The 27,470-nt window shown below is 37.5% G+C and overlaps 1 protein-coding gene across 2 annotated transcripts in view; it reads right to left on the reverse strand.

The window, feature by feature from the left end:
• LOC150078362 (uncharacterized) overlaps positions 1-27,470 on the reverse strand; it is a 399,628-nt gene that overhangs the window by 94,341 nt on the left and 277,817 nt on the right. For both annotated transcript variants that reach the window (XM_090385439.1, XM_090385438.1), the window contains exons 11-12: positions 16,327-16,502; positions 733-834 (exon numbers count right to left, since the gene is read on the reverse strand). In XM_090385439.1, coding sequence (XP_090241565.1) covers positions 733-834; positions 16,327-16,502 — 278 coding nt within the window. The remainder of the gene's footprint in view (positions 1-732; positions 835-16,326; positions 16,503-27,470) is intronic.

Consider the following 27,470-nt stretch of genomic DNA (forward strand, 5'->3'; position numbering starts at 1 on the left):
ATGAACCATTATAATGTTGATAATCAAACCATATGCAACATTGTAAAAAATAAAGGGAAGCTATTAGATTTTGCAGGCACATCTGATAGCATTAAGGGCATGACTATCAAAAAAACAATGAAACTGTCTGCATATGAGGACCTGACCTCAACAAGGCAATGGTGTTGTGGTTTAGCCAACAATTATAAACCCATAATATAGCGATATAAGCAATTACACCGATCTGACTCAGGGTCAACAACAATACTGAACATGCAAGCCAATGTGATGTATGTTCCATCTCTCTCTCTCTCTCTGTGCAGTCAGAGTAACTCATCTGCCTTCCTAAATTCCATGTGTCTTTCAAAGTACAGTACTCAACTTTGAAAGAATTTTTCGTATTTCGACCTGGATTATCCGGAATCAGAATTAGCAAGGTTTTGCTGTATTCTTAATTATTTTTATATCAAAGTTCAAATAAGTCAATTATCACTTTTAATGTGGAACAATTTTTCTGATAGTAAGTATACCATGAGTTTACAGTTTCTTAAGCAAAATGCTTGCATTTAAGTATGATGTAAAAAATCCTACAGCATGGGGAACACACACACACACACTGCATTTTCTTCCCAAAATTACATTGTGTTTATTTATCTGCCAGCCAATTCTTTATTAATCTAAAGACACCCTCTGATTAAAAAAGTTTCTCACTCACGCACACACCCTCTGATTAAAAAAAAAAGTAGTACTTACTGTTATCATATCATTCCCCATGAGCATGGTGAACCAAGAAGGAAGGGGACTTTGATCATATTTCACAAGTACAACTTGTTTCCTATGTTCACAGTAGAAAACCTGGATACAGAAAAAAAATATTTAAAATATTAAATTATTTAAATTACATAAATATTAAATTACATCAAGAAATTCTTAAAGGCCTCTTTAACTGGGACAATAGTTAGGCTGGTTAACTATTGTCCCAATAGTTAACCAACCTATGTTTGGTTGGTTAGGAAGGAGTAAAGTTTCTCTCTGAGTTACTTTGGATGTTTTTTTTTTTGTTCCTGAAAACATTTTTTTTCATCCCACACACACCACCCTATGTAAATACTTTTGGAAGAGTTACAATTAAAGGACTCAGAGCCAATTTCCTAGTTAATATCACATAAGTGTACAAACATGCATGTGTGTACATGCATGCATACACTCACTCAATCCTCCAAAATATGGTGGGAAAATAATTAAAAATCCTCTGGTTAGAAAAAATAAAAATTTAATGTTGGGTATAGCTCTCATGTGCTTTCATGGCATTAATACACTTGAGGAGACACTGTCTACAAGTTTTTTTGTATGTAGAGACTAGAATCGTGCTCCAATCTTGAAGCTCCAATATGGGGCTAGGTCTCTGATTGAACTATAATATTCTGGGCATCAGATGAATGCACCTGAGTGCATTCATCTGTTGCCTGGATTGTGTAGCACCATTTGTGGGTGATTGTGTAAAATCACCCACACACACCCTTAGGACTGTTTAACTGACTGTCCATGTTGTGCTTTAGCTCTGAAAATTAATGTTCTTTTCCTTGGATTATCTTTGAATAATGTGTTACTTCTGGACTCAACAGATTCAGCCTAGGAAGAGGAATCCTATTAGTGTTCCGTCTATGGTGGCCAGTATGTCCTGACCAGTAGACAAAAATGCTAACTAATTACATACAAAAATCAAGCAGGAATCCCCTCACACACACAACACAAAACTTTACCAGGTGATTTCTGGTAAAGTTTTGTGTTGTGCTCCAACTAACTAAGTTTGTCTAGAGTGTGCTTTCAAGGAGCACTAGTGAACTTTTCTAGTTTCTGCTTGCTTATCCGAATGTTTTCTTGAAAGCTGCAAATATGTCTGATTCTGACACTGACATTGAATATATGGATCAAGACTGTTTTATAATTCTGTCTCTGCAATCCATGATCTTGAAAACTCATGTAAGACACAGACAAATAGAAAAATGAAACGAAAACCACTACTTAGGTCAGAAACAGTCCTACCCCCTCCACAGAGAAATTCAGCGCAACCAGAAACTGACAATTCAAGTGACTCTGAAAATAAGGACACCCTCAACCAAGAAGATATGCTGCAAGGAACACCAATAGACAAATTCTTAAAGCTCAGAGCGCAGGAAAGATATAAGACAAAAAAAGGAAAATCGTGTATCAGCAGCTGTTAGGACAGATATTATTGGCATCTGGTCTAAAATGGAGGGAATAGTATTGCACCTGCACACTGAAATGTTTCAAGAATGGGGAAAATAAATGCCACAATACCCCCCCCATTCATATGCTGAGGTATTTAGGAGTGATTTGCCAAGTACTGATCAAGTCTCCCCTGAGTAACAGGAAAAGACCAGAAAACCAACTAAGCCCAAAATAGAGTCACATGTCATTATACTCAAGCCCACTGAAGAAGTCTAGCTTGAAACGAGCAAGGCTGTCAAAAATCTATTTACATCTAAACTTAAAGATCAAATGAAGAAAGTCAAAATTAAAAGCATAAGAAAGGCTAGGCTGCCGGGCCTTGCCATTCAGACATCTCCCAGGAAGGAGGCCCAAACAATATTCGAAAGCTCTCAAATCATATCAATTAGATTGAAAGCAAAAAAGGCCAACCATCATTCTATTTGATGTAGATAAATCCACCATGCCAACAGAGATAAAAGAAGAAATCTTCCATAAAAACCTCAGTGAAACATCTGACTAATAACTTTATCAGTCAGGTGTTTCACTGAGGTTTTTATGGAAGATTTCTTCTTTTATCTCTGTTGACCTGAGATTGATAACCTTAGCATCCACTCCCGTAAAGAATTCCTCATGTGTGAATATAAGTGCAGAATACTTATTCATTTTGTCAGCAATTTGAGCAGGATCAGCAACAGTTGAACCATCGATGTCAAGTGGACCAATGTGATTCATCCCATTCCTTCTAGTGTTTAAGAAAAGAAGTTTTGGCTATTTTTCTTTGCCTCCTTTGCCAAACATTTATCTGCCTTATCTTGCCTAACATCCTTTGTGACTTTATTGCAGTCTAATTTATATCTACCACAGGCTTCTGTATCACCTGATAATTTATGAGTCACATGCATTTTTCTTCTCTGACAAAGGTCTCATTACTTCATCTGAAATCCATTTAGATATAAGCCTTGAACAGCATTTTTTTAGCTGCTACGAAAAGCTTAGGTATCCTGTATGATTGTTTCTTTGAATACTTCCTATTTAGAAGTTTCAGATGGTAACATCATCAGTTGGTCCCACTGTATAGAATTTAAAAACTGCATAAGACCACTCCAGTCTCCTTTATGAAGGCAAAAACCTTTCCCTTTACCCTTGATGGTAGTTACGTGTTTAAGTAAACCCCACTTCAATACACTGTGATCACTGCTACCTGGTGGTTCTCTTATATGCAGTTTCTTAATGCATGAATAATCAATCCTGATAATCAGATCAAGAATGTTGGTCTCTTGTTACATCTGTAATATGCTGGTTTACAAAACAGTCATCCAGTAAATCCACAAAAGTCATGCTAGAGTGTGTGTGGGGTGCCTCCATAGGCAGGTGGGCAGGAGCAGCAGTGCGTAGCACACGCTTCTTGATTAGGCCAGGGTTCGAGCCCGTGACCACCAAATACGGAGGGTGCGGAAAGGTCAGGGAATGACCACCGCATATCCCCCCGGAGCTATATGGCCTTAGTTGCTAATGCTCCTAAAAACCAACCAAACAAACAGCTAGTGTGTGAGTGACCAACCCTCAAAGTTTCAGTCAAAATATCTGGAAAGAGAAAATTTCCCCATTATAAGACATTCTGATTTACTGGCCCACTCTATTTCTCTGTACAGTTGTTCTTGTATTTTTCAGAGTCATGAGACCTACAACACACTCCTACTCTCATTTTTTCTTTCACAGTGCTAATGTCACACCAAACTCACTCAACATTACAGTGGTCATACCAGTCAGCTGGGTGAATACCTTTGATTTTATGTGCCTTAACTAAGAGTCTTGCCCCCTTCTTATCCTGTCTATCTTTTCTGTGCACATTGTACTCTTCATATTCAAATTCTGCATCCTTTATATCTGAGTGACACCACGTCTCTGATATCCCAACAACGTCTGCATCTGATGACTTGACCAGCACTTCAATCTCATTAAATTTATTTACTATGCTCCTAGCATTGGTTTTCATGGAAATATACATGCACCTGTTCTTACCCTTAGTTACTCTGACACAGCCCATGTAAATACCTGTTCCATGATGGCTCACAACAGGCCTTGAAATCTCAAGCACCTTACTTTCCAGGCTGTTGCTTGTTCTAGTAGAAGCAGTGCAAGAATCATTCTCACCTCTGGCTGAAGCTACTGTTAATCTATCATTTCGCATTCCCCCCCCAAAGCTTGCAATTTTCCGAACTACCTAACACAGCCTCAATAACATCGTCAAATATTCTTGCACCCTTTCTATTAAAGTGTATTCTATCCCTGCAGAAGCAGTCTTTCCTGTTAAATGCACAGAGCATGCTGAGAAAAATTCTACCCCCATGAGCTTTGCACCCTCTCTCTCTCTCTCCAAGGCCAAATTGATTGACGTATCCTGGCTTGGCAAAATTGAAGACACTTTCAGAGTTAACCCTAACTCGTGACTTTTTTCTCAATATTGCCCTGTACTTGTTAAGTAAGTCTGCAGATCTCCTACTCTTAATGCCAATGTGTAAAACAATATTATCGTCTGTGCCCTTGAATCAGCTGTCCAAAATTTCGGTGAACCAAGTGAGGGAAGGGAGTTACTGGCACGCTGGCAACTATGGCCATGATACGGATGGAGGGGAATGAAGGGATCCTCTTACCAAGAGAGGCTTAAGTTCTGCAAATTGCAGTGGCTTGAGACTAGGCACCTGCACGGTGATCTGATTGAGGTATATAAGGCCTTGAATGGGTTGAGCACGCTGAATTCTGATGGGATCCTTCCACTTGTTCAGATTACGAACCTAAGGGGGCATAAATTCAAATTAAGAAAAGACAGATGTAGAATAGATGTGCGGAAATTTGCCTTTAGCCAGAGGGTGGTTAATTGCTGGAACAAACTTCCATCTGTCGTTGTGGAAGTTGATAAGTTGAATAAATTTAAGGAGGAACTGGACAGGCATTTGGAGGGAATGGTGTGATTTTTTTTTTTTTTTTTTTTTTTTGGCTGATGCTGCATAAGCTCATACATTTGCTTTCTTGCATCACATGCCACTACTACTACTACCATAAAACAATATGCAGTTTCCAGTTTATTGGGCAAAGTACCCTCTGAGTGTGAGAGTATGCTCTCACTGCAAAAAAAAAAATAATAATAAAAATAAATAAATAAAAATAAATAAATAAAAATAAAAAAACAATAAAAAGCTTCAAAAGAAGGGAATCACCGAGAAAGAGAAGAATGATGATATCCAGCTCAGGACTGTGGGTGTGCTAAGCCTGTACCCGTATACGAGTCCCTGGGGTTGACTATAGTACACTGTAAATGTATCCAAAGTACAATGATAAGTCTAGGTTGAATACAAAGATAGTTCTAATTAGAAAAAATATGGTTTTCCCCCTAGGTTAAGAGACTATCATTTATAGCCACTGCTACAGTCATTCTCTAAGTTGATGTTATTTGTTTGTTATTTGGTTTTTAGGAGCATTAGCAACTAAGGCCATATTGCTCCAGGAAATGCGGTGGTCTTTCCTTGACCTTTCTGCATCCTCTGTATTTGGTGGTGACGGGCTCCAACCCCGGTTTAATCAAGAAGCGTGTGCTACGCACTGCTGCTCCTTCCCACCTGGCTATGGAGGCGGCTCTCTAAGTTGAAGATCTCTCTACAACACGGGATAGTCTAACCTTAATTATGTACTATCTTAGTATTACCTTCCATATCAATAAACACTGTTACTTGTACTGCATCCTTTATTCAACCTTCAAAAGAAGTCAGAGCAAATAACAGCCATCAGCATGTCTAAAGTTCATTTACAGTAGACTCTTGATTTTCGAGGATAGACGGTAAAAAAAAAAAAATCCCAGATAATTTATTTCCCAGTTAATCCAAAAATACAGTTAGTCCTTGACATACATAAGAGATATGTTCCAGGACTTCTTATGTAACTTGGGAACTACTAATAAAATATTTCTACTATATCCCTGACATACCAAAATTACCAAAACCACATAATATCCTCAGAAGAATGAAGAAAAATATTTATATATTTTTAATTAGTTCAGTTAAAAACTTTATCTAGGGATGGCGGTGAAGTAGCCAGAGTGGCACATAAGAAAAGAAAACATAAAAGGAAGGAAAAAAAAAACAAAAAAAACTCATGTCATTGTACAGTAAAAACTGATATGTATTTCGAAGCCTTTGTTATTATAGTTGACTTCATTTGTGCAGATTCCTTCACTGCTTCTTGTATTCTTTCTCCTTTATTATTGTGTTCACTGTTGACACTAACAAATCTGAATTCCATGTGATACTTGTTAATGTTTGACCAATTTCATACATCTTTATTATTATAAAATTTTGATCCAAATCGATCGCTTTCCTTTTCTTGGTAGATTTAATAGTACAGCTGTAACTTATTCTCTTAGTCGGCACCATAATAATGGTCAAAACGAAATTTTCTCTAAAGAACTTTGCAAGGTTAAGGAGAAAACTCGCCATTATCACCCACGTGAGCTCACATTTTACTAAAGCATATTCCTGGAGGTTGCTACCATAAAAAAATATGCAGTTTCCAGTTTATTGGGCTTTTCTGTTAGTGCAATTCATTATAAATGGGTAGTAAACTCGATCGTACTGCATTTGTGATAATACCGACAGCTGGAATTCTGTGGGTTTTTACGTTATTATGGTGAAATGTGTGTCCCCTCCACTGAAATCTTCAGTCGTATATAAAAAAAAAATGAATTAGATAGTATGAATCTGAGCTGTAATGCTCAATAGGTTCTACATTGATATTAATATTTGTAAAATAATAAGAGGAGTTTACCTCAATATAGTATGTAGAACACTTCCGTATGATACTCTCCAGAAATTAAAACGGGGAAAAAAAAAAAAAAAAAAAAAAAACTTACATTAGAGTAAAAAATAATTAAAAACCAGTTTAACACAATTAAAAATCAATTTAACGCAATTTAAAAATATTAAAAAGAATCTAATGAAAATATTCAAAACTATTTTCCTTCCTGAAGCTGACAACGCTTTTCGACCGTATGTCTTGATCACAGGAATGAAATAGGGTTGAACATGAAACTTAAATAGTGATTATTTGTCTTCACACATGCACGTAAAGGTCCATGCATCGGAGATCAAATATGGCCGATGAATATTAACAGAATTCTCGCGTAATTTAATTTCTATGGCTTCTGCAATTAATAGTCATGTATAATTACTTTGGACATTAAGTATTTTGGCCTCGTTAAATAAAAAGGTATGTTTTTCGTTAATGGCATGGAAGGTTAATTCTGACGCTGCTTGTTTGTTTGTTATTTGGTTTTTAGGAGCATTAGCAACTAAGGCCATATTGCTCCGGGATATGCGGTGGTCATTCCCTGACCTTTCCGCATCCTCCGTATTTGGTGGTGACGGACTCGAACCCAGGTCTAATCAAGAAGCGTGTGCTGCGCACTGCTGCTCCTTCCCACCTGGCTATGGAGACACTTCTGATGCTGCTGAACGAGAAGCACAAACTGAGGCTTCATGTTGATTTACACGAATATTCAGAGAAACCCGCATCATTATTATATAGAGGGCAGATAAAGGAGATACAGTGGTAATACTAGATAAACCTGATTATATTAATAAGTTAGATTCAGTTGTTTCAGATACCTCTAGTTATCTTGAAATAGACCCGGCACTGTTTACCAATTTGGTCAATCAATACAATAAAATGTTAACCACGTATCGAAAAAATGACAACATTACTATGGCTCAGTTAAAGGAATTGAAGGCCAGAACATACAACATTCCTGTACTTTTCGGTCAGGTAAAATTACACAAGACTGGATTTCCTATTCAACCTATTGTTTCCTACATGAACTCGGCATTTTCATCCTTAGCCACACGTGTATATAGCATTATAAAACTCTTTAGACAGGTAATACAATTTGGGATTAAGAACTACGATACATTATTTAATAATCTTAAAGACTGTAGACTTGGTGACAATGACAATTTATTCTCACTAGATGTTACCTCATTATATACAAATGTAAACGTTGAATACACATTATTTGGGATATGTTAAATAATAACTCAACACCGATTCATTATACGAAGCTACCTATTAAGGATATGTTAAATAATAACTCGATACAGATTAATTATACGAAGCTACCTATTAAGGAAATTTTTCACTTAATTAAACTGTTAGTTGAGGTCAACTATATCACCTTTTGAGACAAGGTGTACAAACAAATTTTTGGATTACCAATGGGTTTGAGCCTGAGCGGCTTAATGTCAGAGATCTATCTCTCAACGATTGAGCATATATTTGACACCTTTTTGACCCTGTATCACATACTATGGGAGATATTTAGACGATGTTCTAGTTATTACTGATAGTAGCACTATCCAAGACATTTTACATTCGTTTAATAATATTCATTCTAGACTCAAATTTACATTGGAAAGGGAAGATACGGATACAAAGTCATTAAACTTTCTAAATTTCACTCTTACTCGGGACTCGAATAAAATCCAATTTAGCATCTATCAAAAACCTACAAACACCGGTATGCTTCTACATTATAATAGCTATCACCCATTCACCTACAAAAGATTGATTATCCTTAATCAATTTCTAAATGCCTATAAATATTCAATGATGGAATCTACTTTGGGCTCAGAAATACAAATATTAACTAGCAGGTTCTTAAACATGGGTTATTCCCTTACCACACAATAAACCGAATTAGGGTACAGGGCTAAGGATAGGATACAAAATACTACACCAACCAACAATAGTAATATCAAAAAATACTTTATTTTTGTCCCATATGTTGAACAGTGGCACAAACAGTTTAATAGATTCTTTAAAGATACCAAATTTAAAATTGTGGTCAGGCCAATACGGAAATTATACATATACTGAACAATTGCTCGGTTCTTTCCGCATTTGCAACACGAATTAATGACTTGATATACAACATTTTGTGCAGTGATTGCGACTCGTCTTAAGGTTCGACGCGTTTTTCTCTGAATATTCGTGTAAATCAATATGAAGCCTCAGTTCGTGCTTTTCATTCAGCAGCATCAGAATTAGCCTTTCATGCCATTAACGAAAAACACTTTTTTATTTTATTTAACGAGGCCAAAATACTTAATGTCCAACGTAATTATATGCGACTATTAATTGCAGAAACCATAGAAATTAAATTACACAAGAATTCTGTTAATGTTCATTGGCCATATTTGATCTCCGATGCAGGGACCTTTATGCGCATGCGCGAAGACAAATAATCACTATTTAAGTTTCATGTTCAACCTTATTCGGTAATTTTCATTCCTGTGTTCACGACATACGGTCGAAAAGCGTTGTCAGCTTCAGGAAGGAAAATCGTTTTGAATATTTTTGTTATTCTTTTTAATATTTTTAATTGCATTAAATTGATTTTTTAATTGTGTTAAATTGGTTTTTAATTATTTTTTACTCTAATGTACGTTTTTCGATTTTTTCATTTTAATTTCTGGAGATGTTGTTGTTATTTGGTTTTTAGGAGCATTAGCAACTAAGGCTATATTGCTCCGGGAATATGCAGTGGTCATTCCCTGACCTTTCTGCATCCTCCGTATTTGGTGGTGACGGGCTCGACACCTGGTCTAATCAAGAAGCATGTGCTACGCACTGCTGCTCCTTCCCACCTGGCTACGGAGGAGCCGAATTTCTGGAGAGTATCATACGGAAGTGTTCTACGTACTATACTGAGGTAAACTCCTTATTATTTTACAAATATTAATATCAATGTAGAACCTATTGAGAATTACAGCTCTGATTCATACTATCTAATTCATTTTTTAAACTCTTATTGACTATTTCATTCACTTCCTGTCTCTCCAGGTGTAACCTATCGATACACACAATTATAGGAACTGCTTGCGAATGAACTGCTTGGTGCAAAATTACATTAAATCAACACTAAGATATTCGGCCCAAAGTTACCATATTTCTTTTCTAAAATATTGCCTTCAAAACAACATCGTTCCAAAGTTTACCAAGGTTAATTTAAATCAAAAAATTTTGGGCATAAAACAACTAACACTGGCCACATCGCATAATATTGTTAAGCTTGCCTTAAAATCTTGATATTTGTATAAACAAAAATACCTTTCCCAGGTTAGGAAGTTTCGCGATAAATTAAAAAATTATCTACATCCGAATGATTGGTTTGTATTGAAGACCTCCATAGATTTGTGACAGGAAGTACGGGCCTCAGAAATAAAAAAAACAGACACGTTAATAAATTGCAAACATTATCAGAAAGGTCAAGACACATTCATGCAAATTCTAACACATTGTTGCGGGCTTGCGACCAAATACATACGAGTTAGGTGACAATCCCCCCACAGACACACAGCATACTACCACAGAATACGTCGGGTAGTTCACAAACACCACCCTCAACCCAGTATTCAACGAACCGACATATCAACAGGTTACAAATCTTTCCTTGTGTACGCTATCGCAGGACCAGATTTCACTTTTATCCAAAAGATAAACATAAAAAATACCTACATAAAAAATATGCCGATAGATTAGATAAAAAACTTACCATACACTACTCATAAAAAACAAAACTGAAAGAAAAAACATATCATAAGATTTTTATTTATAAGTTGTTGCCTAACTACTATTTTTTTGTGGCGCGACAGAACACAACAATCAACGCAATGTAAACTAAACATTTTGTTCTCTCTCTTTTTTTTTTTTTTTTTTTTTCTTTGAGTGGTGGGTGTGAAGACAGCAGAGGTTGCAAGATAATAGGTACATTAATCTTCCAATGACAACTTCGAACGCCGCTTCTTATGATTTCTGGTTGATTTTTTTTTTTTTTTTTTTTAATTTGGAGCCTTGAAATGTCCTGGTTAATCCGATCTCGGTAAACCGAGAGTCTGCTGTATATGCATATTCAGACAAATAAAATGTAGATAAAAAAAAAAATCTGTGTTAACATTTCTTCAAACAGGCCTCTGAGGTTGGGTATATTCATACTGTAGATTTTAGTGTTTTGCACCAACCTTACGTAAAAATATAAAAACACAAAGGAAACTGGACTTTTAATAACTGTGTTTATAATAAATTATAATAACCTGTATTTACAATAAATTTAACTTTACGATAAACTATACATATAAAATATTAAAATCTGCTACATTAAGAACAATAAAATGCATTAAAATATACTAAGTTAAAAGCGATAAAAAAAAAAAAAAAAAAAAAAGTGATAAAAAACCATAGCTTTCAAAGGCTCCAGCCTTCTTCTTCAGCGGTATTTTCTTATTCTGCAGTACATCTTTAAATATCAGCAGGTTCATGGTACTCATCACGTGTTTCATTCTCACGCGTTCCGTTCTCTTGCGTTGTGGAACCGGAAGTGGCTCGAGCGGGAGTCATACGGAACCGTTCATCCCTTCTGAGGATAGTGGCCTCAAAGAGGGGATGAATCCGCGTACCTCTATCTCTATTAATGTTGATTGTAGAACAGATCCGCAAACTCTCGAGCCACTTACGGTCCCAGAACTTATGCGCCCGATCGGTGATGACAGCATCGTCCGGGGAGATCTGGTGCTGCTTCTCCCAAAAATGTTCGGCCACGGCGGATTTGCCATACTCCGCATTTCTTATTGCCTTAGTGTGTTCCCCCAGACGATCTTTGAGACGGCGTTTTGTTTCCCCTACATAACATTCCCCACAATCCGGGCATCTAATGCTATATACGACCCCACTTGTGTTCTCTTTTTGAATGGGGTCCTTAACCTGAGACACGATTGTGTGCAGCCTCCGCCCCGGAAGCTGCACACAATGTGTCTGGTACTTTCTTAGTATTCTAGCTATATGATCAGTCAGACCCGGATAATAGGGAATGTATGCAGTGGATGTTGGTGTAAAAGACTCACCTCTCCTCTGATTTCCTTTAACATATTTATCTATAATCCTCTGGGGGTAACCACATTTTGCAAGATCCGTCGTGACCCATTCATACTCTAACTTCCTATCATCGGAGGTACTGCAATGTGATTTTGCTCTATCAACTAATGTTCTTATTACACTGTTCCTATGATGGTTGGTCTGAGCTGAACTGTAGTGCGAATACTGCCCTTTACACATGGATTTCCTGTATACCTTAGTCTTTAGCTGTCGGTCTTCCCTACAGACCAACACATCTAGGAACGGCAAAACTCCTCCTTCTTCTGCCTCCGATGTAAATTGTATGAATGTATGAATGGGGAGAAGCCATTTAAGATGTTCAACACCTGATCTTCACTCCCCTTCCGAATGATAGAAAACGTATCATCTACGTACCTTTTCCAGGGGCGCATAGTGAGAACACTACCATTAAATATTCTGGCCTCGAGCTCCTCCATAGCTAAATTAGCTACAATTGCGCTAATGGGGGAGCCCATGGCTGTACCATTAACCTGCTTATACATAGTATTGTCAAACACCATAGTGGTGCTTGAGAGGCATAACTCTATTCCTTTCCCAATATCCTCTAGCTCTAGTTGTGTTCTAGTATTTAGGGTGGTGTCCCTCCGTAATGCCATGTGTGCACACCACACCCCATGGTCAATCGGAATACATGTAAATAGCGATTTCACGTCGAAAGATATCATGATTTCATTCTCTTCTATGCGTTGGCTTCTAATAAAATGCACAAAATCTTTACTATCTTTAATACTATATTCAGAAAGTCCCACTAATGGAGATAATAATTTGGCTAAGAAACCAGAAAGTGCATAGGTTGGACTGCCTATAAATGAGACTATGGGTCTAAGTGGCACATCTGTTTTATGAATTTTGGGTAAGGCATAAAATCTTGGCATTTGGCTACCTGTAGCATGCAGCATCCAATATTGTTCTTTAGAAATTTGTTAGACTTAAGCCAACCCTGTACCATTCTGTTCACTTGTCGTTCCAAACTAAGAAGTGGACTTTTCTGAATAACCTTATAGGTTATCTGATCTTCCAATAAATCTAACGCTTTATTTCTATATGTTTCCTTATCAAGAACCACCGTTGCTCTGCCTTTGTCCGTGGGTAGGACTACAATGCTATCATCTTGTTTAAGGCTTCTTAGCGCTAATTTTTGCTTCACATTAAAATTGGAGGGGGCATTTCTAGCTTGACTAAGGATAGCTGCTACTTTTACTCGAATTTCATTAGCTATAACTTCGGGAAATTTGTTTATAGCCCTTTCCACGCCCATTGCTATTTCTGCAACGGGTAACCTGGGCGGCACCATGGCAAATTTCGGTCCTAAATTTAGAACCTCCAACTGTTCTTTAGTTAGTTGTTTATTACTCAAATTCACCACAAAATCCTTGGTAGTGCTATCACTATTGCCCCTAAGCTTAGTTTGTTCTCTAAGCCTGTCAAACTTCCCCATTTGTCTTCGTCTATAACTGTCCGAAATTTGTTTTGCTTTAGTTGCCACCACACTAATCACCCCTGCTAAGTGCACCGGAGTCAACTTGTCACTTATCTTATCAAAGCACTGTCTTTTGCCTCTCCTAATGTGGTATAAATTGTTATGCAATTTTTCAATCCATATATTGAGGATCTTCCTTTGATACCACTTGGTAATATTAAATAATCGTTCATCTTCAAATGGTAGCTTTGTTTGAAAGCCTCGTGGTGTGAGATTATGTGTCTTACATCAATGGGCAAACCTCAAATGTTGTTCTTGTTTAGCCTCCCTAACACTATGCCTCTGAAATTCTCTGCCGTACTGCACAACTGGACGGCCATAACATCGAAATAATTCTTCAAACAGGCCTCTGAGGTTGGGTATATTCATACTGTAGATTTTAGTGTTTTGCACCAACCTTACGTAAAAATATAAAAACACAAAGGAAACTGGACTTTTAATAACTGTGTTTATAATAAATTATAATAACCTGTATTTACAATAAATTTAACTTTACGATAAACTATACATATAAAATATTAAAATCTGCTACATTAAGAACAATAAAATGCATTAAAATATACTAAGTTAAAAGCGATTAAAAAAAAAAAAAAAAAAGCGATAAAAAACCATAGCTTTCAAAGGCTCCAGCCTTCTTCTTCAGCGGTATTTTCTTATTCTGCAGTACATCTTTAAATATCAGCAGGTTCATGGTACTCATCACGTGTTTCATTCTCACGCGTTCCGTTCTCTTGCGTTGTGGAACCGGAAGTGGCTCGAGCGGGAGTCATACGGAACCATTCATCCCTTCTGAGGATAGTGGCCTCAAAGAGGGGATGAATCCGCGTACCTCTATCTCTATTAATGTTGATTGTAGAACAGATCCGCAAATATTAGTTGATAGAGCAAAATCACATTGCAGTACCTCCGATGATAGGAAGTTAGAGTATGAACGGGTCACGACGGATCTTGCAAAATGTGGTTACCCCCAGAGGATTATAGATAAATATGTTAAAGGAAATCAGAGGAGAGGTGAGTCTTTTACACCAACATCCACTGCATACATTCCCTATTATCCAGGTCTGACTGATCATATAGCTAGAATACTAAGAAAGTACCAGACACGTTGTGTGCAACTTCCGGGGCGGAGGCTGCACACAATCGTGTCTCAGGTTAAGGACCCCATTCAAAAAGAGAACACAAGTGGGGTCGTATATAGCATTAGATGCCCGGATTGTGGGGAATGTTATGTAGGGGAAACAAAACGCCGTCTCAAAGATCGTCTGGGGGAACACACTAAGGCAATAAGAAATGCGGAGTATGGCAAATCCGCCGTGGCCGAACATTTTTGGGAGAAGCAGCACCAGATCTCCCCGGACGATGCTATCATCACCGATCGGGCGCATAAGTTCTGGGACCGTAAGTGGCTCGAGAGTTTGCGGATCTGTTCTACAATCAACATTAATAGAGATAGAGGTACGCGGATTCATCCCCTCTTTGAGGCCACTATCCTCAGAAGGGATGAACGGTTCCGTATGACTCCCGCTCGAGCCACTTCCGGTTCCACAACGCAAGAGAACAGAACGCGTGAGAATGAAACACGTGATGAGTACCATGAACCTGCTGATATTTAAAGATGTACTGCAGAATAAGAAAATACCGCTGAAGAAGAAGGCTGGAGCCTTTGAAAGCTATGGTTTTTTATCGCTTTTTTTTTTTTTTTTTTAATCGCTTTTAACTTAGTATATTTTAATGCATTTTGTTGTTCTTAATGTAGCAGATTTTAATATTTTATATGTATAGTTTATCGTAAAGTTAAATTTATTGTAAATACAGGTTATTATAATTTATTATAAACACAGTTATTAAAAGTCCAGTTTCCTTTGTGTTTTTATATTTTTACGTAAGGTTGGTGCAAAACACTAAAATCTACAGTGTGTTAACATTTGACAACAGCTGTATTTCTTAGAATAAACATAGCATAAAATTTTTATGTATAAGTTGTTGCAATAAGTTGTTCTGCAAATTGCAGTGGCTGGAGACTAGGCACCTGCACGGTGATCTGATTGAGGTCTATAAGGCCTTGAATGGGTTGAGCACGCTGAATTCTGATGGGATCCTTCCACTTGTTCAGATTACCAACCTACGGGGACATAAGTTCAAATTAAGAAAGGACAGATGTAGAATAGATGTGCGGAAATTTGCCTTTAGCCAGCGGGTGGTTAATTGCTGGAACAAACTTCCATCTGTCGTTGTGGAAGTTGATAGGTTAAATAAATTTAAAGAGGAACTGGACAGGCATTTGGAGGGAATGGTGTGATTTTTTTTTTTTTTTTTTTTTGGCTGATGCTGCATAAGCTCCTACACTTGCTTTCTTGCATCATGTGCCACTACTACTACTACTATAACTACTCTTTTTTTTTTTAATCTCATTTGTAGCTGGTCTGCAATACATAAAATGTCAAATTACCTAATAAATTAAGCAGGTCTGAGATATGCTTAAATTTCAAACAAAGGTTCTGGATAACATACTTCCTAGGAAAATGATTATTACTTTTGTGCCAAACACAAATATGGCAGATATAGGCTAAATCAAATTAATGCAAGCAACCAGAGATTTAATAGATTATTTCAAAATAATAAAATTATTTTCTTACTTGTTGCTGTGAAGTTTTGGATTTGGTGTAAGCTTCAGAAACAATAATGATTACTACTCCAGCTTGATCTGCTTTTTGCTGGAACATTTTTAGACGTTCTACTTTGTCTGCAGTAAGAGAAGATACTTGACTGATATCACTCATTTGCGAATTCATTCTTGATAAAAGTTGCTTTTCTGAAAAATGTAATTATTGCTTCAGACCTAGTTTTTAGAATTTTACACACAATAATATTGACACTGAATTGGCATATGAAAAAAATATATAAATTAAATTTTGCAGTACATGAATGAAAAGAAATTCATATAATCAAGTAAGGAATGCTACAGAAATTTTTAAAGACATTTCATATATAATTTTAGCCTCTAGTGGTAATGTCAAACAAAGTCATTGAGGCAGGTAGGAATGCTGTTGTTGTTGCTGCTGCTGCTGTTTTGTTGAGACGTTTTTACGGCACAACGGCAGCTAAAGGCCATTATGTGCCAAACAATGGTAGAAAAATTTCTGGAAGGCTGGTGAGTACAAGGATATGGCAGAGGTTGAGCAAAAGATTCTCCAAGAGTGTTGACTATGTCTTAAGGTAGCTAATCTTATTGCCCTCATGGGTAGCACACTTGGTAGGATCACTGTCCTCTCCAAACCAGATGGAAAAGACTTGAGTTCAAATCTGGTCAATGATGGGAGGAATTTTTATGGGTCTTTTTCACAATGTGGCTGAGTTAGTCGGTCTCAGGCAAGGGTAGTATGGTATTTTCTCCTGTAAACTGGTTTTTCGTCCAGCAAACAAAAAAAATGACCTCAAAACACATGCAATTTACAGACAATATACATAGAGCAACATGGCCTCAGTTGCCAATGCTCCTAAAAACCCAACAACAACCTAATCTTATTCCCACTCATATTCAGTATGGACAGATACTGTTTACAGCATTGATACATTTTATCAATATATTTCTAGATGGTTTGTGTTTTAGTGGACCTCATAATCTTTGAAATGAAACGTTTCTGTGACTTTCTTTGGCTTGCTCACTAAATGCATCTGTCACTGAGTCTGGCTTTCTTAAACTGCAAGATTTGCTGCAGTCAGTATGATTCTTGCAAATTATTTTGGGCTTTATTTTTTTCTCATTTAGCTTGACTGCATTTGTTGTTCTACCAGGGTTTCGCCATATTCGATCACTTGTGATCAAATACAGCCGAAATAACAATATTTCAGTGGCCTACAATATTTGTCTTGTTATATAAGTTACAGCAGAATTAAGTGATGCATTTGATACAACTGCTATGTCTTTCTTAGTTGCCTGTACTTTTGCAAATCAGCTTTTCCAAAGTTCCATTTTTCAATATCTGCTAGAAAAACTGCTACAACCTTTGTGAAAAAAAAAAAAAAAAAAAAAAGAAAGAAAAAAAACTATCAAAAAAGTCTAAATAATACAGTTTTATTTTAAAACCTATGTATGACAGGTAAATATGCACCCTCTTTAGTCACGCATTTTTCTATCTATTCTGTAAATTTTCCATGACACAACGTAACAAGTTTTTATCAATCACTCTGATTTCTTATTTAATTGTCTCTCTTAATTCAGTGATATATGAAGAGCAATCGCAAAAATTTCTTTCCTTTAGATATTCCCATAAGAAAGTGTTTGTTATGTTGTTGTTTGTTATTTGGTTTTTAGGAGCATTAGCAACTAAGGCCATATTGCTCCGGGATATGCGGTGGTCATTCCCTGACCTTTCCGCATCCTCCGTATTTGGTGGTGACGGGCTCGAACCCCGGTCTAATCAAGAAGCGTGTGCTACACACTGCTGCTCCTGCCCACGGAGGTACCAATGCCATGAATGGGATTTATAATGATGTGCAGTCATGCATTAAAAGGATCTAATCAAATGCAGAGTACATTCATTGTGCAAGTCACAACTTAATTTTAGTTATTAATGATAGCGTAAATTGTGTAATAACATTTCATAATTTTTCGACATCCTTCAAAATTTGTATAATTTTTTTTGGAAATGGTACAAAAAGATGGGATCTTCTTTCTAAATTTACTGGGGAATCTGAAGTTACATTAAAAAACGCAACCCTTCTTGCTGGTCTGGTAGATTAGTCTATAACAGCTGTGAAAGTTCATTTTGCAGATATTATAAAAGCTCTGACAGAAATTAATCTTAAATCAACTAAAAAGGCAGACTGAGACTAGAATAATGAAGCAAATGATGACATTTGATTTTATTTTCATTTGTATATTTTTGAATAACGTAATGTACAAAATTTATTATGCTTCAAAAATTCTACAGAAGCATGATATAGACCTTGATAAATGTATTTCTGTATTGAATCAGTAAAAATTAAATACGAATCTGAGCAAATTGCCAAGGAGTTCAGGTAGGTCCAAAATTTGAAAACAAACAACGTAGAACTAAAAGACAATACGATGAATTAGCTTCAGATTTTTGCTTGATAATAGAGATCAGGTTTTTTTTTAAAATCAGTGTTTTTTACTATGTTTTAGACAAAATTATAATACAAATTAAAAATCGTTTCAAAAGTATGTAGTAAAAAATTATTTTGCAATACTAGAACCGAAAAAAATAATTAATAAGTCAAATGCTGATATATTAAGTGAGTATGAAAATCTCATACAGAGTACAGATAAAAAGTATTTATCTGTACTCTGTATGAGATTACAGATAAAAAGTATTTATCTGTACTCTCTCCCCCCAACTGCCGATTCAATATTGTAATTTAATCACACTTATTAAACAAGATTTATCAGCAGACATGTCTATCAGATCGAAAAGATTATAAAAGAAATGCTATTGGTCAAAGTAAAGTGTGCAATCTTGAAACGTTGGCTATTGAGCATAAATATGCTAGTAAAATATGCTAGTAAAAGATATTAATGATTTTGCAACTGTAAAAGCGCAAAAAGTAACATTTTAACTTTTTTTGTAAATTTATTAGTTATAGTATAATTTTTATGGTTGTCAAATTGTATTTAATAAATAGTATCATATTATAAGGGTTCTAAGGGCCCAAAAAACTTAGCTACGCCACTGCATGGAGTAAGTAGTATTTGTTGTATATTTCAACAATGTTGCTTGTCATACTCTATTATAGGAGTGGCCATATCATGGCTCGCGCAGGCTTATAGTGCAGCTCTCATGCGGATATATTTTGATTTTTATTTAGATCAAAATTTTATATATAACACTGATTAAAGTTTAAAAATCATGACTATTTTTTTAAGTAAGCATATTTCTCGTTAAAGTTTTTTTCAAAAACAAAAAAGATACACAAATTTCTCAAAATACTAATTCTGACAGACAATATTCACAGAAGATATTTACATATTAGGTTTGCTTGTCGATGCTTTAAGGGTGTTGTCCATCTTAGCAGTTAGCTATTGCAAGTTTGGTTGATGACTTGTTAGGGTAGTACGTACAAGCTCATTTTAATGCTCATCAGTCAAAACAGACTGATACTTATTTTTAATACATTTAAGTATTGAATACAAAGACTCACAAGAATATGTTGTACCGAAAATAGATATTAATCTCTGCGCACACTCTTTTGTTTTAGAATATTTTTGTTCTGGAACCTCCTCCCAAAACTCAATAGTCGAGCAGTCATTTCCTTTTAGTTGTTTCAATCCTTCATCCTTTTGGAGCTCCAGTAACTCCAACTCTACAACTGCTGTATCCCCAGCAATTGGCAGTGAGACTGGAGAGTCATTAATATTATTAGCTATATGGTGAAAGGAAGCCTGAGGCTTATGCTGCACCAGCCAAAAAAAAATTCCCGAGTTACCCTGTGAGAGAGAGAGAGAGAGAGAGAGAGAGAGAGAGAGAGAGAGAGAGAAAGGAATCACCAAGAAAGAGAAGAATAATGATATCCAGCTCAGGACCCTGGGTATGCCAAGCCCATACTCACCAGATGTCAGCCACTGGGGGGTCAATTCTTCATAACATCAACAAGAAAAGAATTTTCCAAAAATGCAAATGATGGTTTAAGTGCTCTGAAATCACAAAATCCATTATTAATTTCTTCTGTCAGTTTGTATAACTTGTATGCATAATCTCTAGTTATTATTTCAAATCTGGGTAGAATTTGCCAAGTTTTACTCAAACACATGAAACGATTGATAGTTTTAGAAACCAGGTTCTTCTCGAAGAGTTTCTGTTTGTTGTGGAAGTTGAACACACTCTGTGCTAGATTAGAAATAAATTTTCCTTTTCTTTGCATGGATACATTTAATGATTGTAAATGCTGAGCAACATTATGAAAAATGCCATATCTATTAACCACTGGGCATCCTCAAGTTGAGGGAAAGATTTCCCTTTTTCTCTGACAAATTGTTTGATTGGCTTCATCAAGTGAAAGAACTTTGTTAGAATATTGTTTACTGAGAGCCATCATACTAAACAGAACCATGATATGTCACCTGGAAGCTGATCATTGTCTATTTCTTCCACGAAGGCTTTGAACCTGTTGATGCATTTTGGTGCTTGAGCATATGTAGTTAAAAATTTTCAGAACTACCTCCATAACACGTTCATATTTAAAATATTTAGCTGCTGGGTGTTCCCTATGAATAATGCAATGGACAGGGATAAATCAGGAAAAAATGTGTCAGGAGTTAAAAATCCCACAAGCCCGGGGTGTCATCAGTTGCAACACTGACTACCTTCTTAATCAGTACAGAAGCTTTGTCAAGTGCAAGATCAAGAGCTCCTTTTATTTCTGAAACTCAAGTCGTATCCTTCAAAGCAATCAGATCTAATAGTTCTTCTTTCATGACTAGATTATTTGTTACAAAACGAACAAATATGGCTAGTTGTGGTTTATCTTCAATGTCTGTAGGCCAAGGTCAGACTCAGTGCTAAGCAATTCCTTAAATCATGTTGCAAGTTATGATGTCAGTGCTGATTACAGAAATTCGTCATTTCCACTGAATGTCTGGATGCAAGGATTTGTTCAATCATTTGGTGCGGTTTTCTATTTTCTGGGTCTAAAACTGAAATTACTTGAGCATATTTTTCTTAATGAACTTTCCTTCCATGTACGGATGCTTTTCCCGAGCGATATTAAAGGCCAAAATAAATCCAGCCTCTGTTGTTACATCTGCCTCTTTATTACATTACATTGACATACCTTGGTTTGACTATTAAATTTTTCTTTTAAAGACAATATTTTAGTTCGCCTTAACATGGAACCAGCAGGAAACCGTTGAGTGAAAGAACTGTGATTCATTTCGTAATGGTGCTTAAGACTACTGGTCTTGAACTGTGACAATGTTACTTGACATAAAAGACACATTGGTTTACCGTTTTTCTCCAAAAAAAGCAAACTTCTCTTCCCACGCCTTAAATCTCCTATTCTTGTCTTCATATTTACATTTTCCAGACAGCATAATAACTTTTAAAGGGTCTTACTTAAAAAGAAACTAAGTACAAATTAACTTGTGCACTGTAAAAAACTGATTGAACCACATGTACTTCTAAAGCATTTTATCATAGAGATGCTACGCATGACAGATGGAGCCGTATGTATGCATTTTATTATATAGCTCTTTCCAATATTCTTTCCACTATTTTGGCTCCCAGAGGTCGTCTAGCTGGCCATCCCTGCTCTATTATATAAAGGGCATTCCACGATGATGCGACTCTTCTGACTACTGTCAGCTGGGAAGAGACTATCCCTGCATTCAGGAATGAATTCGGCAGTCTGCTCCACCTGGGGATAGGCAGGATTTTCTCCATTGCAAACTTCTCATTTCCAAAATTTACCAAACCTAAAATAATGAAACTGTTTTGCAGAGTATACAACTAGGTTAATTTGCTAAAACTTTAGTTAGTAAAATTTATTGATTAAAGTATTAACATCCACATAAAATGACTATGTAAACTCTTGTGAACACAGGCTTGGATTTCTTTAAAAACACAGTCGGATATACAGTGAAAGTCTCCCTCTTACTTCAGAGATATTTTGAATGCTTCTATTCAATTTTATGTATATATACAGGGTGATTCACTACCAGTGCGACAAACTTGCAGGAAGTGTAGGGGGCACAAAGACGAATCGGAATCACATAGCATTGTAGGGTCCAAAACGCCTTTGTCATGCAGGAAATCGCGTGAACAAAGAAGCAAAGAAAAAGAACAGAAACAGCAACTCGTTAGTATAACAGAAATCATTTTAATGACAAGTTTTACATTGGCAAAAAGCCATGCTACAGAAGGTGTTCGAAAGTTCGACCAGAAGCAGTCACACAGGCTTCACAGCGCCGCCGCATGGAATCCCTAATGTTCTGGAAGATTCCTGGTGTGTATCGAATCTCCAGGGCAGCTACAGAGATGCGAGCGACGAGGTCTTCAACTGAATCAACGGGGGTCTTGTACACCAATGTCTTCATTTGACCCCAGCAGAAGAAGTCCAGGCATGATAGTTCCGGCGATCTAGCAGGCCAATGAACCGGACCACCACGACCTATCCAATGCCTGTCCAAATGTAACGTTTAGGTGTTGGTGGACGTCATTGGTGTAATGTGGGGAAGCCCCATCATGCTGGAACCACATTGAGCGGCGCAATGACTGAGGAACATGTGCTTGTTCAATAAGTTCGGGCAGGACTTGCTGTAGAAAGATCAAGTATGCCCTACCGTCCAGACAAGGGGGCAGAAGGTACAGTCCAATGAGGTGGTCTCCAACAATGCTGGCCCAAACATTGGCAGAGAAACGGCGTTGAGTTGCACGTGTTCGCGTACTATGGCAGTTCTCCAAAGCCCACAAATGGGCATTATGTTGATTGAAGGTTCCCTCCCTTGTGAAACTTGCCTCATCCGTGAACAATATGGACGCAGCAAATGCGCTGTATGCCGCACTCTGTTGAAGAAACCAAGTAGCAAAAGTCCTCTGGAGTGGATAATCCGCAGGCTCCAATGATTGGACGGGTTGCAGATGGTATGAACTCATTTGGTTTGTTGACAGTATCCTCCGTACAGTGGATTGGGAAATACCCAACCGTTGGCCTATCGCTCGAGTACTCTTACTCGGATTGCCTTCTGCAAGACGTAGGACATTCTCCTCATTGTCTGGCGTCCTCGTCATTCGCTCTCAATTCATGGTACCTCTCATGAAACAACCAGTCTCACGTAACCTTCTGTGCACACGTGCGAAAATCATATGATGAGGCCTGTGCGGGAAACGTTCCTGGTACAAGCGCAGAGCGGCACGCCAGTTACAGTCCACTGCCCCATACGCGAGGTGCATGTCGGCCAGTTCAACGATTGAATACTCGTCCATCCTACTGCCTCGGGAACTGGTTCGCAAATGCTGACTTCCAGCGGGATCGCTGTTCACGCGACCTCCCGTTCAACGTCCTCTACCGCATGACGAAGGCATTTCGGACCCTGCAATGCTATGTGATTCCCATTCATCTTTGTGCCCCCTACACCTCCTGCAAGTTTGTCGCACTGGTAGTGAATCAACCTTTATACATATATATATTTTTTTAATCATTTCATAACATAAGTATCAGGTATCACACAATGCTTATTAAACCTCAATATTTACAAATTTATAATAAGACTGCTATGTTATTGTTATTTTGATTTTTAGAAGCATTAGCAACTAAGGCCATATTGCTCCAGGATATGCAGTGGTCATTCCCTGACCTTCCCGCATCCTCTGTATTTGGTGGTGACGGGCTCGAACCCCGGTCTAATCAAGAAGCGTGTGCTTCGCACTGCTGCTTCTTCCCACCTGGCTACGGAGGCGCCTATAACAAGACTGCTATAAATAAAGGAGGGTGCTGAGTCTAGGTTTATTTACCTAACTGTTATTTTATATTGTCCTTTATAAGTAGCCTTATAGTTCTAGTTACACTGGCTATTTTTAATTTAGATAGAGTTTATGTAGGTCACTATTCAATCTACGTAAAACTGTTGTTTTGTTCAAATATTGCAGCCATTGTTTTCGTATAGAGAGTGGTAGGGAATTCAAATTTTTAATTGTGGTAAATAGGTTGCTCTAACGTAAAATTATATAGTGTAATACACATCACTGCATTTAGGATTCTATTAGATAGTGTAGTATTGATAATTAATTAATTAAATTTATTGATCTTATTAATTTTTAAATATCATGCCCCAGACTAGAGCAGCAAAGCAACGGGCACAAAGTGGAAGGAGTGCTGTGACTCGGGAGAGAGCTGATGGGGGCGATTCTCCAACACATCACAGTCTAATAAAATGTACAACTAGTGAAATGTTTGCTGAATTCTCTGGAACAGAATATGATCTAGCCAAGGAGGATGTCTTTGTGTGTGCTAGGTGCAGAGAGTGTCTAGAAATTAGGCATCAACTCAGCGTTCTGATGGGCATCTATGAGAGCTTGAGGTGTACGGTAGATGCCCTTGAAAAAAATTAATGAGGGGCCCCCATCAAGCTCTCAGCTGCCCAACTCAATGCCAGAGCTCACTCTTGTGCATTAGGGAAACACAGTGGCAATCCCCAAGGCAGAATGCGCTGGTCCCACATGAGTTAGTTATTGTTGGTAACTCTATTTGTCAGGGAGATGGGTAATATATTGTATAAAAAGGATGGAATAGAACCAGGGGTATGACTGCCAGGGGCAAAAGTTGATGATATTGTAGAGCAGATATCATCTTTTAAGGGCACAAAGGGTGATACAGTTGGCACCAATGACATTAAGAGTAGGAGAACTGCAAATTTACTTAACAATTACAGGTCAATGTTTAAAAAAGTTGTGAATCAGAGTTAAATTTGAAAGTGTCTGCAATTCTACCCAGAAACGATAGGACGGAGTATATGACGAGAGCCTTGTCAATCAATTCGGCCCTGGAGGGATTGTGCAAAGCTCATGGAGTAGAATTTTTTTCAGGGTGGTCTGTGCTTGTTAACAGGAGAGACTGCTTCTACAGGGATGGGATACACTTAAATAGAAAGAGTGCAAGAGTGTTTGCTGGTGCTATCAAGGCAGAATTAGGTGGGTCAAAAAACTGCTAGCTTGGGGGATTTACTGACTAAAAAGGTTAAAAGTAGCTACAGGCAGAGGTGAAGGTGATTCTTGTACTACATTTCCCTTTACTTTTCTTAAAGCAAATTAGTCATGTATAAATCTGGTATTCTATCAAAATGAGCAGCAGCCTGGAGCAAGGGGTGCTGGGGGTTACAGGGACTGATGGCAGTCATCATGAAACAAATAAACACATGGGCTGTGTTAGGGTAACTAAGAATAGGAATATGTATACTTGCATGTACACCAATGCTAGAAGCATAGTAAATAAATTTGACGAATTCGAAGTGCTGGTCAAGACATCAAAGGCAGATATTGTTGGGATATCAGAGACATGGTGTCACACAGATATTAGGAATGCAGAATTGGAATTTGGGGAGTACAATGTGTATAGAAATAATAGATAGAATAGGAAAGGAGAAGGGGTTATGCTATTAATTAAAAAACACATAAAATCTAAGGAAGTGCATCCAGTTGACATAGATGGACAGTGCAATGTTGAGCCAGTTTGGTGTGACATAAGCACTGGAAAAGTAAAAATAAGAGTAGGAGTGTGTTATAGGCCTAATGACTGAGTACAATGAACAATTGTACAGAGAAATATAGTGGGCTAGTAAATCAGAATTTCTTATAAAGGGGGATTTTAACTTAACATTAGTAGAGGCATTTGATGCAAGAAAGCAAGCTTATGCAGCATTAGCCAAAAAAAAAAATAAAAAAATAAAATAAAATAAAAATAAATAAATAAATAAAAAATAACCACTTCCACTTCACCCCTCTGTTCATTCGAAATACCTATCCGGCTGAGCCTTAAACTTATTTAGGCTATCAACTTCCACGACAAGGGATGGAAGTCTGTTCCACCAACCAACCACCCGTTGGCTAAAGGCAAATTTCCCCACTATCCTACATTTGTCTTTCCTCAATTTGAATTTATGCCCTCTCAGGTGATTTTTCTGAGCAAGAGGAAGAATCCCATCAGCACTGAGCATGCTCGAACCATTCAAGGCTTTATACACCTCAAATCAGATCACCTCGCTGGTACTGTAATTTGCAAAACTTAAGCCTTTCTTTGTAAGAGCACCCCTTTGTTCCATTCACCAATCTTGTTGCCCTTCTCTGTACTCGTTCCAGCATCCCTACATCCTTCTTGAAATGAGGCCTCCAGACCTGTATACAGTACTCTAGGAGTGGCCTGACCATTGCCTTATACAAGGGAATAATCACCTCCTTATCTCTGCTAGAAAAATTCCTATATATCATCGACAATACACCATGAGCTACTCTTGCAGCCCGTCTGCACTGCTCAGAAAACTTCATATCTGCCTGCACAACCACCCCCAGGTCCCTTTCATTCTCTACCACTGTCAATGTAGTACCACAGCGTTGATACATTGCTCTGGGGTTGCTGTTTCCCATATATAGTACTTTACATTTGTCAATGTTAAACTTCATTTGCCACCTCGAAGCCCATCTGCTCAACCTTTCCAGATCCTGTTGCAGTAGCATAGTGTCAGTAGTGTCCTTGACAACCCTGCCAACTTTCTTATCATCTGCAAACTTGAACATTAAGCTTGATATACCATCATCAATATCATTTATAAATACAGAAAACAATAATGGACTCAATACTGAACCCTGAGGGACTCCACTAATAACATTAGTCCAGGATGAGCAGTGTCCATTGATTACCACTCTGTCTTCTCCCCCTCAACCACCCCTTTATCCATAGCAGCAATTTGCCTCCAATGCCACACTGCTCCAATTTATGCAGCAGTCTTCCATGTGCAATAATATCAAAAGCCTTTCTAAGATCCAAGTATATAATATCAAAGTTATTCCCTGCATCCAGTTCTTTTCTGACTGCATCATAGTATCCAATCAAATTGGTCAGGCAAGACTTCCCCTTAACAAAACCATGCTGTGTCTGAGCTATAACAGAAGTCTTGTCTAGATGATCCTGCAGTGCTTCTTTAACCAGTGCCTCCATTAATATTCCGGGAACAGAAGTTAAACTAACAGGTCTATAATTACTTGTGTCGCCTTTTGATCCTCCTTCGTGAACTGGGGTCGGTCACATTTGCACATCTCCAGTCCATGGGTAG

Source organism: Mastigoproctus giganteus, chromosome 11 (genome assembly GCF_048544385.1).
Source record: "Mastigoproctus giganteus isolate SK-2022 chromosome 11, ASM4854438v1, whole genome shotgun sequence".
Classification (NCBI taxonomy): Eukaryota; Metazoa; Arthropoda; class Arachnida; order Uropygi; family Thelyphonidae; genus Mastigoproctus; species Mastigoproctus giganteus.